The sequence below is a fragment of the Mercenaria mercenaria genome, chromosome 19, assembly GCF_021730395.1.
Source record: "Mercenaria mercenaria strain notata chromosome 19, MADL_Memer_1, whole genome shotgun sequence".
Taxonomy (NCBI): Eukaryota; Metazoa; Mollusca; class Bivalvia; order Venerida; family Veneridae; genus Mercenaria; species Mercenaria mercenaria.
Window position 1 is genome coordinate 20,322,831 of NC_069379.1, and position 17,297 is coordinate 20,340,127.

The 17,297-nt window shown below is 32.1% G+C and overlaps 1 protein-coding gene across 2 annotated transcripts; it reads right to left on the reverse strand.

Annotated features, from left to right (window-relative positions):
- Window positions 1-9,839: 9,839 nt before the first annotated feature.
- On the reverse strand, window positions 9,840-17,043 carry LOC123543058 (alpha-(1,3)-fucosyltransferase C-like). 2 transcript variants are annotated; one of them, XM_045329121.2, is made up of 4 exons: window positions 16,814-17,043; window positions 12,491-12,539; window positions 11,596-11,655; window positions 9,840-11,292 (listed from the first exon to the last, which is right to left on the reverse strand). In XM_045329121.2, exons 3-4 carry the CDS (start codon window positions 11,622-11,624, stop codon window positions 10,116-10,118), a joined length of 1,206 nt encoding a protein of 401 aa, XP_045185056.2. In that variant the 5' UTR covers window positions 11,625-11,655; window positions 12,491-12,539; window positions 16,814-17,043; the 3' UTR covers window positions 9,840-10,115. The 2 variants fall into 2 exon arrangements, with proteins under 2 accessions (XP_045185056.2, XP_045185055.2); XM_045329120.2 differs by lacking the exon at window positions 12,491-12,539.
- Between the last annotated feature and the right edge of the window lie 254 nt (window positions 17,044-17,297).

The following is a 17,297-nucleotide window of genomic DNA, read 5'->3' on the forward strand; positions in this document are numbered from 1 at the left end:
ATTAAAGGTCACATTGAAGTCTGATGAGCAATTTGTGTTGACCTTGGCTGATTTCCAGTGTAGTGTGAATTCCAGTGATGTGAGCTCCTCACGAACAGTGTTTCTGACACACTGGTTAAAGCTCAGTGAATGAATAGTAGATGTCTACCTTATTGATTTTTATCACTTGTTAGGTTGGAGATACTTGTTCTGCTCTAAGTGGATAATTCTTATCAATTCGTCATGCCAATCTGACTAAAGTACTTGATCTTCTAAACGAAGATCTGAGAACGACCCATTCACATTCGTCTTCTGTATATTTTGGATTTCCATTATTGCTATTTTTATGTTATCCAATCAGGCGACTTGTTCGATTGTCAAAGAGTAAGAAAAATATGCAGTTATTCCAGGACTCGAACCCGGGACCCCTCGCTTACAAAGCAAGTGGCCTACCGACTGAGCTAACCGGTTATCTGATACATTACGACATAAGAATTGTAAATATCAAAAGTCAATGCTAGAGGTAGATTTGCAAGATGTTGTAAGCTAGGCTCTGATTGGCTAGTGAAAGGGCCGTCAGAACGAGGCAATGAATAGGTCGTTTTCAGATCCTATGCGTAGCGTAATAGGAGATGTACTTTAGTCAGATTGTTCGTCATGCATACTTTTATGCAAGTTTACCTAAGAATTATCAGGTTTGCATCATATCATTGGTCAGTCATAATATTTAGCAGATCCAGAATATTCGCAGATTAAGTAGAGCTATCCTACTCACCACGGCGTCCGCGTCACACCTTAGTTTAGTTTTTCATACCAGCCCACATTTTGACAAAACCTTTTTAGATAAAGCTTTAAAACTTTCAACACTTGTGTATCATCACCAATTCCAGTTTAAGGCAAGAGTAAATAACTCCATTAAGGATTTTGGCTAAACTATGGCCACTTAAACGTACAAATCTTGGTTATGATTGTCCGTACCAGTTTATATTTTGTGTAAACTGTTTGACACATGGCTTTGAAACTTTTATCATGTGTTTATCATAACAGCCTCTATATATAGGAAAGAGTACATAACTCTGTCAACTATTTTGGCTGAATTATAACCCTTTTAGGACTTGGAAATTGGTTGGACCTTTCAGTTTTCGTACAAGTCAACCTTTAGTCTAAATTATTTCACATGTGGCTTTGAAACTTTGAACACTTGCTTATTATTATAAATACCATTTGTAGGCAAGTGTACATAAATCTGTCAACTATTTTGACTGAATTATGGCCCTTTAGACTTGGAAATCAGTTAAATATTTCAACTAGTCCATAGTTTGCATAACCTTTTGTCATATGGCTTTGAAACTTTGACCACTTGTTTATCATCATAGTCAACATATGTAGGCAACACTACTGTACATAACTAGGTCAAGGACTTATGCTCAGCTATGGCCCCTTTTTTACATAGAAATTAGTTAAGTTTCGCATAGCATTACATATATAGTTTTATATATGGCTTTGAAACTTTGAACACTTGGTTACCATCATGGCCACACATTGCCATATAGTGTAAGCGTCGTAATTGACCAACATACAAACAAAGTATGTGCAGGGGCCGGGCTGGACGAAATATACCCAAGGTCAAGGCCACCAAAGTGGTATACTTAGGTTATTTTTAAAGTTAAAGTTTTTCGGCCACCTTTGTCACTATTGTCTTACGGACAGCTCTTGTTTCTTCTTATGTCTGAAAATCTCTGGTTATATTTTGATCCCATACTTCCACCATTTCTTCGAATAGTCGACGACACTGTCAACAAACAGCTTTTGTTTAAAAACTTCCGTTGTTTCACCTGTTCATTTTAGTTTAAAACTATTCTCACTTATCTTAAAAAGTGGTCAATATGAAATAAGATTTTACATTATTATTATCAATACTCTGACAAAGTATGGCATAAGACTTGTCAGAATTTTGGTTTCATTTTGGTAATCTGGCTAGAGGATAATTACCACGGTATGATGTTCTATACAACAACAGTCTGTAGAAAATTGCAATATTGTCTTGTCAATGAACTGAAACTATGTAAATGGTGCAAAAATTGTCAACTGACAGGTTCTGTTTGAATGACAGTGTTTCACATTCTTTACTCAAGTCTGATATGGCAAGTTGAGCTATGTTAACATAACTTGTCGGGCTTTAACTAGTGCACCATGCATTCAAGTCCATTAGTTTATGATTGCAAATGCAGAAGAAATATAAATTTAAAAGAAATGAAAAAAGTACTAAATTGAGAAAACAGAGTATAGTGGAACCAGAAAAGATACAGATTGAAATGACCAGACATGGTATAAGTGTAAATTTTATTTTATTTTTTTATGTCTGCAGGCACTAGTTCACTGTGTATCCAGTTGTTGTTATTTTTTTCTTTTTGATCAATTTCCCCAGTAAATATAAAGATTTATGTGATATTTACAGAAAATTAGTTTTAAAAGCACAGTCTTTTATGTCACTTCTCAAAGTCGGCGTTACACCTTGGTTAAGTTTTTGCGTGCAAGTACATACAGTTATCATTTAAAGGCATATAACTTTGAAACTTATTTTTTCTTTTTCTAGGTCAATTACCAACCTTACTGGTTCAAGTTTCATAACTCTGACATTTTTGAGCAAATTATGCCCCCTTTTGGACTTAGAAAATTCTGGTTAATGTTTTACATGCAAGTTACTATCTCCAAAACTGATGCAGTTATTGAATTGAAACTTCACATGTGTCTTCGGGATTATAATATAAAACTAAATGTTATTGAATATGCCCCTACTTTTGGTAAAGATATAATTTTGGTTGTTAATATGTTTACATTAGCAATGTAGTTACTATTCTCCCAGTAACTTATATGCTAGATATTGACTTGAAACTTCACATGTGCCTTCGGGGTTAAAAAAACAAGTTGTTAACATCAAGTACCAAAACTCTGATATGCATTTGGTCAAATTATGTCCCCTTTTGAACTCTTTTGATATTTTAACATTTTGGGTAATATTTTCCTGCTTATGGAACAATATTTCGAAATAGTCGAGCTTGGCTGTCTTACGGACAGCTCTTGTTATATATAGGTAAGTAATTCTTGTGGGTATCTTGTGCTTAAATCTGGTTCCAGATGACATGAAAAAGCCTGGTGGAGCAAAGGTTGAAGTTTTAGATGACAATCACACATGTCTTGCGCTTCAGTCACTACTTGAGAAAGGAAAGGACTTTTGTCATCTCCGTCGTAAACAAGTAAATCTTTACATGCCACTGCCCCGGACTGAAGCTTTGGCCTTTGGGTACCAACGCATCATCCTTTTGGAAGAGAAGACGGCCCCTTTCCTTTGTAGATAAGGTGAAGCTGATGAGAGAGTAAAGGCCATCTGAAAACATGGATTCGTCCGAGGTTTCCTCAAGAAAGACGTGCTTTACATCATTTTAGAGTAGAGGTAACTCCATTTGCATTAATGAATTTGAACATTCTATCGAAACTTTCTTTCAGCACATTTGATAAACAGGAAGATATGATGAAACAAGATTTTGGTATTGCACATCAGATTTTTAAAGTTAAATATTTACAGCAACAATAAAAGATCACACAATATAGCTGACAGCGATAAATGGACCGACAGTTTTTTTTTTGTAAGCTGACGTGCAGTCCAGAAAATAATGCAATATTTACAGATTGAATTTTTGCCCAAACCAAACACATGTATATGTCTCTAATATATCCACCTCTATTTTGGTGTTATAAATTCTGACAAAACCGAAGTCTTGAGTGTTCCGATTTCCGTGGACAATGTTATTCTCAAAGTATATATGTGTGTCCTAAATACCAAATGATTCACAAGTATTTGATGTGATTATTAAATCACACACACTAACCTGTGAAATATGGCAGAAGGCTTATTCTAGAAAAACAAAATGGGGTAGAGACATAACTTATGCTATAAATAATCTTTAGTTTGTATTAAACTTATAGGAACATTTTGTAAAAAGTTAAGGTAAATGATTTATTCTGATGTAAAGATGATATAAAGATTAAAATACTAAGGACCCTGGTTTGATATAATTCCATTTAAGGATGTAGAAGCGAATTTTTTCTAACGTTAAGAACTATTTCATACTCTGTGAGCTTGAAGAACGTTAGTTTCAAAGACAAACAGAGGAGAAGAAAAAATTCGTTTTTATAGGATATTGTCTTCACCCACTGTTTAAGCATTTCTGAAATTTTGTAAAATTGAAAAAAATGGTGTTACTTTATAAAGCATATAATATCCTATTAAATGTTATAGGGATTTTCATGTCTTAAAGGCAAATATAAATACACGGTGATGTCAGTATTATATAAGCATAAATGTCACCAACAAATCTATTTCATTTTACATGTTGACATAATTACCCCACCCACTTTATTTTCAATGGAAAACTGTAGTTAGATCTACAAAACAAATTCTGACAGTAAGATTTTCAAAAAATTTTGCAGCTTTAATGACATACAAAAATGCTTCAAAACGGAAAGAAAAGAGGCTGGGTCACCGTGCAACTAAGATATTTATTAAGAAAAATATGTTAAAAAAAAGTATGTTTTTAACCTATATTTTCTAGATAAAATGAAGTGCTATCTTTAAAACTTTTATTTCAATTATAGCTTATTGTTATATTGTATCAGACAGGTGATATCAAAACCAAACCTGGTTTACTTTCATAGATATTTGACATTACCTATTTCTACCCCACTGTAAATCTTACGTCAGTTTTAGGCAAATGTCAGCCAAAAATAAGGGTGAATTTTTTTTTCGCGAAAAGTAGAATCTATTTGGTCAAATGGTATATTATTAGTCATATTTTAATTATTAAGCGTTATTTTTTGCAAAACTTTTGTTAGAAAGCAATATTCGAAGAACATTTTTCAAAATAGCGAATATCCTGAAAAAAAGGTCGTACATCCTTAAGAGAACAATAATTAAATCAGTTTATTTTAACATTTTCCAAAATTTTGTCCGGAGTACCTCTAAACTTTTAAAATGATCGTAAGAAATTATTGGTCATTTATTGGCCATCATTTAAAAATAGTGAGTATATTCTTCTTAAATTTAATTGTGACGAAAATTTTACTCCATTGCAGGTAACCTTTCAACAGTTTTATCACTTTTTCAAAGCTTAATTACTGGTTATATTCCAAACTATAAATTAATGTCATACATACGTGTGTATAAGTGTTGTTGTTTACAGTCTGTATTTCGAGTTTCATTCTTTTTACTACCTAATTGTTTCTTATTACAGAATGACAAAAAATATGTAATATAAGTGGTTTATCCTTATATATTTATATAACAGGAGGAGGCAAAGAATGTCACACCATCAGCAGATGGCAAGGCTTCCAGAAGAATATTTCCAGGTAATTGAGATAAATGCAAAGAAACAGGTGTCTGAGAAATTCTTCAAATCAATGCTTAGAATTGACAACAACGATACTTATGGTGAATGTCTCGACATCCTTCTTACAGAAGGGCAAAGTGCCTTCAAGAGTGAAGTGTAAGTAAAAACAATATCTTGTTTACTGGTTAACAAATAGCAAGTGTTATTATCAGAATGTTCTATAGTATACCACTGCAGTTAAACTTGATAATGCTTTCACAAAAGAAGAGAGCATTATATGTTACGATAAGCACTTGTTTTACACAAAATGGTACCTGTTGGAAGTTGTACAAGGAAGAAGTAGCGGTAAATATAGACAAGTTTTTTTTATTTGTATCCTATTTGTGAGATAGCAGTAAGAAATCAAACTCTGAAGTGGTAAGCAATAAAGATAGGAGGTCAGTTCACAAAAAAAGACACAGCGGTGAGTGGTAAAATGTCAAAACATTGAAAACAAAATAATACATCAGTCAAAAATTATGAACTTCAGCAATCCAAATAGCATATTGCTTTTTTAAAATATAGAAGCCATGGACATTGCTTTTTAAAGTTAACCTAAATGTACGATGTATATATACTTTTTGAAGATAAATAAAGAGAAAGGGGCTCTTTGCCACCTGATTTGATCAAATGCTGATAAGTTATAATAGTTGCAAGGAAATTGTATTAATCTACAAAATAGTTTACATTTTCTACATGGTTCATATCTTTTTAAATCCAGGGCAGAGTACATTGGACAGGGGTTGCTTCGTTTGAAGAAACTTGCTGCAGTTGTTGTTGAAAAGGAAAGTGACAAAGGTGATTTAGTGGAGTTGAGGGTATTTTGTATTTGAACATTATTTTAACCTGAATGAGATAGATACATTTCAATATGTAATGTCTGTCCGCCAAGCTCAGTAGGGACACAGAGCACAGTTATACGAATAATATGATCATGAGTTTGTTCTTGATATGTCTGTGACAGGTTGATAAAAAAAGTGACCACTGGGTTTAATTTGGAAACGTTGGCCTGTACTTACAGCGAATAGTTTAATACTGTACAGAATCAGGAAAACTGAGTTAGTTAGCAGCTTATTGTTACAGAACTTTAAATAAAACGTTGGAAATGTTATTAAAACAAAATGAAACAGATTACCAGGTGAACTTGTTGAAATACAAAAATGATACGCAAAATGTCTTAAGTTGACAATAATAAAGGTCTACGTTTAATAAAAAAAATCATTGAAATAAATAAAAGTCGGAATTGTTGAAGAACTGGTTGTACATGTGTTTGTTATAGACTTAGAGATAAATGTTAGATCTTTCAGAATCTTTTAACAAACTGATCTTACTTTTTTCTGAAACTTACTTTTTTTTTACCTTTCAGTGTACTATGATTTGTTCACTGACGACAAAAAGGAGAGGAATGTTTTAGGCCAGGACTTAAAAGAGATGACAAAATGAAAACAGAAGTCAGCTATACCATATATACTTCATACTAAAATGAAATGATATGTGTGTATTTTGACTGACTGATAAGCATTACATGTATATGCATTTGAAAATGCTTCAATGCTTCAGCAAGTTAAAACAATCTTTTGTCATGCTATGTAAAATTATATTAATATTGTTTCAGTCAAAGCATACCAATTTTTAATTTTGATAATTCCTCTTGCTTTTTCAAATATAGTTAATGAAGCTATTGCATAAATCTTCATTAACTGTAAAACACTTTTTTGTTGTGTATATTGTTTAACAATTTAGCGAAGTTATAAACGCAATAATTTTAGTTCTAGCATGAAAACCTTTTGGATTTAACATAAAGATTTTTGTTCGTACGTTTATTAGTAAGTTTGATCAGTGGCAAAAGAGGTTCAAAATAGTAAGTGCATGTGAGTTTTTCATGGTTTTTGTTTTCACAAGTTATTTTATCAGAAGTGAATGACGCAGTTTCTGTTCTTTCTTAAAAGAATTTAGGCTAGCAGTGAATTGAAATGTTGGATTTGATATCAGTAGAAATATTTTCACAGTATTTTTATGTTTTAATGTCTATTGCAGTAGGGTTTTTGTTAGGCTTATGAAAATTGTTTAAAACTGAATTTTAAATTGTTTAAAACGTTTCTTTACAACAAATGTTACAAAATCACACAGTTGCAATAATTAATATTTAAAGGGTTTCCTTTTATTTATTGTGGCTAAGAAAGATACGTTCAACGCATGTGTCAAATCATTTAAGTTTAATTGGTTAGAATCTATAGGCAGAAATCTTCATTGTAATATCTGAGTTTTGCCTAAAGTAATTCCCAATTCTGAATTTTATTGTGTTAAGTATATTTCAAATGGTTTGATAGTCTTATTCAGCATGTTAGACACCAAGATTAAGCAGTATTTATGCATCTTATAACATTTTTTGCACATTTCTACATGTCTACATAATTGTTTTTATGTTTAAATATTTCTTAAACCATTGGAATAGTTTATTTGGCCGGCTTAACACAAACTTGTTGTCCATCATCTTTTCCGAATAAGAAAGGTGGGGGCACAGGAATAGGTTGCTTCCGTCCGTCGCATTTCATGTCCATTCCATTCAGAGCGTAGCTCGATGTATTTTCTTATATATGTTTTATTTGAAAAAAAAATGAAATGCTGAATATGTCCGTCAATAAGAAATATATCTCTTATTTAAGTTCCTTATAATTGTTTTTACAGAATGAAGGACAAATCAAGAAATAAAGAAAATTATACTTACTGTGTAACGACTGCTTGAAATAACTGATTTTCCATAATATAGGTATAAAAAGGGAGGAAAACCAAAACCCAATCACACTTGATATGGTTTAAAATGTAATTTAGCAAAGATATTGTTAAATCATCAGATGAACTTAAGATAACAAGTTATACTTAATCGCTTCAATCGCTCTCATAACGTTCAAAGTTTTACTCGATTGGAATTTCATAAACAAAGAAGCTTGTGTATATTTCAGTTACTTATCTCGCGACTGGAAGAAGTCATTTTCAAACAACTGTAGGATTTAATTTGTAAATTTCGTGACATTTGTATATGCAAAATCATAAATAAAAACATAGTCATCGTGGTATTACGATAATCTCCATCACTCAGGTACGTAATATTTTGAAGATGTCTACCAAATCTTTAAATAGCTGGTTGTAAAACAGAACATAAGAAACATCTATAAAATATGTACTTAAATCAAACAAAATTGTTTACGTCAATAAGTAACGTTTTTATTGTTTAGTATTTTCTATGTCCCTTACAGACCAACCACTTTTCATGATGCTTATACACGTGTACTACTATATGTACCTTTCTTGCTGCTTCCAAATATGTGATAGATAGGCTAGAGTAATACGTATAAGTAAAAATATATACATTAAGCTGAACAGCTCCACTGAGCTTTGTCTGAATACGAATCACAATCTCTCGACTGCCATCGAGAACAGGTGTTTAATAGTAATTTATTCTGTACAATAAATATGAGGTATTCTATGATAGTAATAATACATATTAAGCTTCTAGAATGGAAAAAAAGAATTTGTCTGTATGCGCAAGAAAATAAAAATAATGACGCATGATTTGTCTATGAGATCGGAAATTAGGGGAACAGAAGTGCAAAGCTAAATTGCAATGGACATGGACACTTTGCATGGGTATACAGCCAAACATTGAATGCTAGTACAATCCACTATAATACATTACATTCAATTTATTGCCGAACTCGAATCTGAAATCATCCTACTAAGGTATCAATATGATAGTTATGTTACTTAACTCACAAATCGTAATGAACAATTACAAACGGTAAAGCAATATACTAGGTCTGCATTTTTGGCGTCTTTTGTCATGTAACAGATATAATATATTCCGCAAAATCAATGACGAACTTTAACTGGCAAGTGATTATGCCTTCGCGACCAGTGCAGACCAAGATCAGCCTTCACATCCGATCATGGTCTGCACTGTTCGCTATTCAGTCAGTACTATTTCAGTGAACACCCCGACGAATAATAAATGTATTTCCATAATTGTATGATGGACCAGTCCATTAGAGATATTAAGCAGGGTAAGATTAATATTTACGGCATGTACTTCATTGACAGGAAATCATTTAGTCGTGGCCGAGTGGTTAAGGTCGCTGACTTCAAATCACCTGCCCCTCATCGATGTGAGTTCGAGCCTCACTTGGGGCGTTGAATTCTTGATGTGGGGAAGCCATCCAGCTGGCTTACGGAAAGTCGGTGGTTCTACCCAGGTGCCCGCTCGTGATGAAATAATGTACGGAGGGGTACCTGGGGTCTTCCTCCACCATTAAAGCTGGAAAGTCGCCATATGATCTATCATGTGTCGGTGCGACGTTAAATCCAACCAAAAAAAGTGGTATTGAAGGCAAATGATTTCTTTAAATATTAATTAACCAGGAAGTACAGAGGCGAGCATTTAAATTTGCAACAATGTTTATTTAGACTTGTTGTAGTAGACAATGGGCTGTGTGTCAATTTGAATTTCAATTAAAACTTTCTTGAACAGTTTAGAAAATTATTAAAGAAAATAATCAATTTAAATGAAAACATATTTATAGAGAAGTATGTAAATATTGCAACTAAGAGCTGGACCTAGCCTTACATGTACTGAAGATAAAGTGACATATATCTAAATAATTTTTCGTGCTTTCATTGTTTTTGCTTCGGTAGGGGTTCATAAAATTATATTAATTAAAGTATTTCATGTGGATTAAAACATGTATCGTTATGTATGTATGTTGCAATGTCTTCATATGTCTTTTTATACCGTTCTTGGTTATTTATTTTTTCACACAGTCTACATTCTGATTCGTACATGCTATTGGTACCCGAGCCTGCAATATTATACATGTCCTTGTTCCTTAAATACCCGGTGTATAGTTTTATGTCCTGACTGACCTTTAACATATAACTTGCTAATGACTTTACTGTAGAAAATGACGAAGTATCAATAAATGAGTTCTGATTAAAATGCTTCGAATAATTTAGTCCTCCTCGAACAACTAAAATGGTGTCCAAACCTAGGTAAGTATAAAATTTTTCTGTAACGTAATCCTTACAAATATTGTTTTCGAATGACAAATAAAATTTGTAATCATCATTTATTCGTTGTTGAATGTCTTTCCGACTTACATTCGTTCTGTTTTTTGAACATTTACCAAATATATCAACCTGTACACCTTCCCGAATAAGCGCATGCACATATTCATCTCGAAGGCTTTTAACATGACAATGACTCACAACCCAAGCCGCAAGTTTCTTTTTTCGCTTAAATATAGTATCGTTATCACGGTTTGGCAACACGTTCCTTGTAGTTAATACCTGAATAGGCCGAAATATATCCGAGTCTAGTCTGTATCCCCATGACCAGTTCATGGTTTTTCTCCAAATTGGATCTCTGTACCACCACTGTCTCGATGCTTCCGGAGGCTCGAAAGTCATAAAGACCCAGACTTGTGAATAAGGACGTTTGCTTTTCAAGTATGAGCAACCATATTTAAGTGTGTATGGCGTACTGAAGACTACTGCTGACATCTGAGATATATTGTTAACTTTATTTGTCATAACACAGTTTTTAAAATGACACTTGTTTCTTATATACGCATTTCCTTTTGCAATGTTGAGCCAGAATGGTGTGTTTATGAACAGTATCTGTCGAATACTTTTGAAAGTGCTCTGGGGTTTTGCTTTTACTTCATTCATATCCACAAGTTTATTCCATACTGGTGTATTGTTATAAATGTAGAGAAGCGAAGATCTGCTCACTAAGTACTCGTGTTTGTTTAATGAAATAAATAATCGCCTTCCAAAATACATTACGAACATTCCATATGTCATGGCAATGCAGCGCAATAACGAATATCGGGATCTGAAATTATATCAAACAAGCAGAAGTATAGTTTTAATTTTGTATTGTGATTATATCTGATGTAGACTGATGCCTACTTCATGTACAATATCTGAATTCTGATACTATGTGATATGTTATTAATTCCTTTCATTCATTAGACTGGTACGGTAAGTAAACGCTTGACAACATTATAGAAAACAAATTTTGTTACAGTTCAGTCCTAATGGCAAGAAAAATATGAAAGTGCAAATTATACATGAGACTAATCAGAAACCGACTTGTAAAAGCCCGACCAAATACACAAAGTATATAGGATAGTACCTTCTGACAAACCTTTTAAGTTGCACCATCTTGTAACGAGTGAGTAGAGCCTGCCATTCACTGAAACAAACATATAAATGATAAGATAAATAATCACAACATACGATTTTTAGTATATGAAATGATCTTCAAAATTATCAAAACTGATATCGCGATTTGTTTCAAACACATTACAAATAAATAGCTTTCACAACTTCTCAGATAAGTGCACATGTAACATTACCAAGGGGTAACCAATCATACAATTATCTTGAGGTAATTAGCATGTCAATAAAATATTTTCGCCTAGATTTGCTTTCTTTATTTCTTGATATTTTTTTCAAAGCAACAAATGATTGTTTTTCCAAAACTTCAGGTCAATTCAATGAGTTTATAATCAGGCCTTTGCCACAGAATTTGCAATAAAGTCGTTTTAAACTTTCTTTGAACATATGACCTCAGATCAAGATTTTCTGAACATTTTAACAATCTGTATCTCTTGTTTATGGTTTAATATCTTATTTATAATCTTATTCAAAGATGATTCCTTGTGTTCCATCAAAAAGCACTAAATTATAAATATTTTCCAAACCCGATTGAGAACGCCTTTAATAATATGAAATGATTATTCATATCCTATACGTATTCATCAACATGTAAAACATAATTAATGTATGCTTTTATACTAACTGCACTGCACTTCCTTTTGCCATATAGATCAAATTGTAGTTAACAAAATATTTTTATAGAACTGACATATTCAAATAACTGAAACATAAACTTTTACAATGATATACCGTTCAGTGCTAACTTGCAGTTTTATAACGTGTATACTGCCAACAACTAGCGAATCCATAAATTTCATCAACTTTTTTATTTTATCACTTGCATAAATATAAATAAAAGGTCTGCTTACTTGATTAATACAAACGTTGCTTACATACATGTGCCGTTTATATCAATACCTGAAACACATGAAAGACTATGGGTTGTCCTTTTGATAAGTTTTTATAAAACTCTTCAGTTCCATAACACTGTTATTTACAAGTCTAGTGACCTTTTATATTTCACTTACTGACGGAAATAACCACAGGGGGAAAAGCTATGCCTCTAGAAGTGCCATTTGTTCTATAATTTATTAGTGCCTCAACACTAAACAAAGTAAAGACTACTTTGCAGCATTGAGGTCATGGACGGCTTGGCTCTAAAAATGTGTTTCTGTGCAGAGAGAACACTTTGATGGGATGACGTTAACATTTTCATATATCTGGTTAATACAGTGGGCAAAAAATACCAATGTCAGCTTACACGCCGGCAATAAAAATTAACATTATATGAGTTACCTTACAGTACTAGTTTTCGTGTTGAAAAGAATAAATTGACACAGCTTTCATTTCTTTTCTTCTAACGTGCCGTCCTTTTGCAAATACTTTTTTAGGCGTGTTCGGGCGCGAACTTAAATGAATTAAAGTGTCTTATTGTCTCGTGCTGACGCGCAAATACAACACAACGTAATATGGTACAAAGTCGCATGCACGAAAAAACGACAAAACGAAATGTAATTTTGTTTTGACTGTTATCGACTAGATTGGAGGTCAACAGGAAGGTTCGTCCATTTTATAACATGTTGGCAAATCACTTATTACAAGGAGTGTCTCTGCGTTAAGAAACAATGTGACTGATGTATGATCAAGATGGTAACAGAGTACAGAACTGTGTGTTTTGGATAGAAATATGCGGTTGAAATGGGTTAGTTTATTTTCACGTTGGGTATTCATAGTTAACCTAGGAATAAGTTATAACATTTTCAATGGCATTGTGCCAATGCTTTAGGGCCAAGGCAACCATGCGATTAGGTTATCCGATAGCGTATTGCAAAATAAAGCAAGGCATGTTTAATGTTCCTTTTATTTGTAAATTACCTATTAAAAGGACACGTGCAATTCCTGCGAGGGTCCATTAGTTATCTAAACCAATGAAAGTGTTTTTAAACTGGCAGAATCGCGTATGCTTCCCCGATAAATGAACTAATCTAAGGCTCGGGGTGAAACGATTTATTTTTTTTATCGTATCAGAAGGAACTTAAGCTTTTGAATGAAATAAAATCTACAAATTATATGTAGTGGACTAGTCCTATCGCATGTACGGAATCAGTAAAAACGTCCGCAAATAAAGCATGATAATTGATAAACCATGATTTAAGACATTTGTTTGCTTAGGATTTGTCTCTTCGAATAGATACAGACTTCACTATTTACTTCACTATTTACTCTATCAATCTTAATGATAATACGGATATGTCATCATATCATTTTTTTATTGTTTAGACAGAATAAACTGGTATTAAATAAGACTAGCAAGAACTGCAAACTATGAATTAAAAACTATTACAAATAAAAGTTAACAAATTTTCTGAAATTTTACTTGACGTGTACATATAATAGTACACAACTGATTAAAATGATTATATAAATTCCAGAATTAATCAAAAATGCGTCTTTTTAAACATAACCTTATTCATTTGACCTATTTGTTCTTTCTTTTTTACTATTTAAGTATTTTACATCATCAACTAGACTAGATACTTGTCTGATAATAAGTTTATTTCTAAATACTCATATTTCCTAGTCATAGATCTTTCATTTAAATATTGCTCACTGTTGAATATATTGCTGTCCTTACATTACGTAACCATGTTTTTATTATGAAGGGAAGTAATTTAACATAAAATATGAAAAAGGTCTATGACTGGCAAATGTAATCATGCTGTAAATATGGCCAGATAAGTTGCTTTAAACTGGTAGTAGGTGGTCTATGAATGTGCCCATCAACTTCTGCATACCAAAATGTTCGCCAGAGTCTGTAGCTTTCAAAACTGCCTGATGCTAGTTTCTACCTACTGGGCTAAGTCCCTCAAATTCAAGATGACCTCCAAGATGGCCGCTGTTACATGAAAATGACATGCAATATATAGATTTGCAAGATAAAAGCATTTAATTGGTGTAAATGCATTTGGAATTATTATAACATTTTTAAGGTTATAAATCTGCAAAATTATATGTATAAATCGATAAGAAATTTTAGAAAAGACAAATTTTGTACCAATTTTACGTGGACTAAAATGTGACGAATACTATTTTCTTGAACATACGGTCAATAAACTTTGTTTGTTTGCTTCCATTTACTGTTGTACCTTACACTATGCAATCCCGAATTGAACAAGTAAATTTTAATAGCATTATCATTTTGTTAAAGGGTACATCTAAATTATTGATAATATATATAAATGGGTGGGTAAATCAATATTTAATTATAGGAGAAATCAGAAACAAATTAATAACCATCTTTTGTAATGTATACATCCTACCATATGTACAATGTAAGCATTATCAAAACAATATAAAGAACGCAAGATATATTTAGACAAAAATGTTAAACTATCAAGTTTATCTTGAAAAATGGCCGACAAGATGGCTGCAACAATGTTGTTTTTGTTTTTTGTTTTATTTTTTTCTTATTATTGTTTTGCACTGCAAATATAAGGACTGTGACCAGAAAAAGAACGAAGCATAAAATCATGGGTATTCATGCTTTTACTAATAAACAAAAATACCGCTTTTAAAATTATACGTTTAAGGTTATTCAACCTGTAATGTACATTTACCGCATGAAACGGTTTAAATGAAATGATATTATATAGGTGAACATGATATTGATAAATAAATTCAGAACTGATTTATTGATCGCTTTAATGTATTAAAAGGAACATAGGTAACGTACATTATTAACTCCGATCATGTAAATTGGTTACTTATAGAAATGAAACAAATTAAAGATATCTTTACAAAAAGATAACCTTAAGTTATTTGTGTGCATTATTTATTTTCTGGGCCTGATACGACTAGCGTGTATCAATAAAATGTTGTAATGGCGTATGATTGTGACGATATATACAAATGCGTACATACGGAAACTTAATATAACTTTCGTATCCCATCTGTGCCACGGTGACCGTACTTCGGCGGAAAAATTTTGTGTCATACATGTATATTGTGGCGGAAATTATTTCCTTTATAGTACCTTAATGAATAATAATTTGAAGAATAATCGGTGCATGATCGATAATTTTTATAATAATTAATTGTTTAAGGTTTAGGAGTATATCATCAAAACACCAATCTATTTGATAAACGAACAACAGATTTACCAATATTTTACCTGACCTTTACATATTCTGCCGTTCTGAAATAAAAAAAAATGCTGAAAACGGTGTTCAACCTAATTATGTGAAATTTCAACACTCGTACGCTATTGCAAATGCATCAAAACGAACATATGTAACAGTTCTTTGAAAATGGTGAGTTTTTAAAGGCGTTTGACTGTCCGGAAGTTGGTCCCGTTCAGGCAGTTCTTTCCCGGAATTCAGTGTTTATATAAGTATACTGACACTTGTTTCGTAGAGTAATATAAATATATGTTTTACATGCTGTTCAATTTTCATGTGAAACAACTCTTTCTCATGGTTTGGTGCTTTTTGATTTCTCTCGAAAGGAAAGACTAAGCGTTAATAATATGATATACACGCTAAACAGAATATACATTATGTTCGCAGTTTAATTAAACATTAATGTAATGAACGGGTAGATACAATTATAGTTGTTTGTTACCTAAACTCTTCATATAATATTCATAAATTTTAATTTTGTAAATACACGTTAAATCTATTTTATGTCAGCAGATCGCAAACTACAGAAAGGCAAGTTCATATTGTTTCAAAAAATGACTCTTTTAATACGCCGGTTTTTCTTCATATCGCATAAAATGGAATTAATGCGTGGATCGTTCTTACTTAGTACAACATAATTAAGGGAAAAAAACAATATCATGCATAGCTGGTCCCTTTTTTGGTGTTGTTTTAAAGAGGCGAAAAAAAAGTTGTGAGTTGTTGCCATTATAAAAAAAATTGCAGCATAATGTTTCTTTTTTATATGAATAAGAATAATAGCTGCAATTTACTTTTCTTGTTATCGTTTTTGTTTTCAAAAAATATCAAAATCTGTAAATGATCGTTTGTAAGCAAAGAATGCAACCATGCAAGATGATATCAAATTCGGTTTAACTGAAACTGTTCATGACAGGTAATGGAATACCCACTAGCACCGGCTTAAACGGAATCCTATAACAAAATATTGAATGGGCTACCGAATACATATTTAGAAGAAGAGAAAAGTATACTTACACGCGTAACTATTGTATGAAGAAAATTTGCATTCCATAGTTTAAATACAAGATCATGTAAATCCGTCTGAATTGTTTTAGAAAAAGATGACAAATAGGTACATTTTACGGAGAGTAATTTCATCGACTTCTTTATTGACATTATTAAAAGATTTAAACCACACAAAACGTAAACATAAACTACACTGTACTGAATTTTAAACCTATTTAACCAATGTAATTGAGATTGTCAGTTATAATCATTCAAAGATCAACATTAAACCCGAGTAGATATGGCGTGTAATGTATTGCAATATTGATTTTCTATAATTATTGTCTATATTTATATATTCATTCCATGTTTTAACATATATATTGTAAAAGAGAAAAGAAAATGTTCAATGTTTCATATATTGTTTTCTATCTTTTGAAATGTTTATTGTAAAACTAACGAAAGATTCTGCAATGTGACAAAAAACACTTATTCAAAGTTTTCAAATTATCAA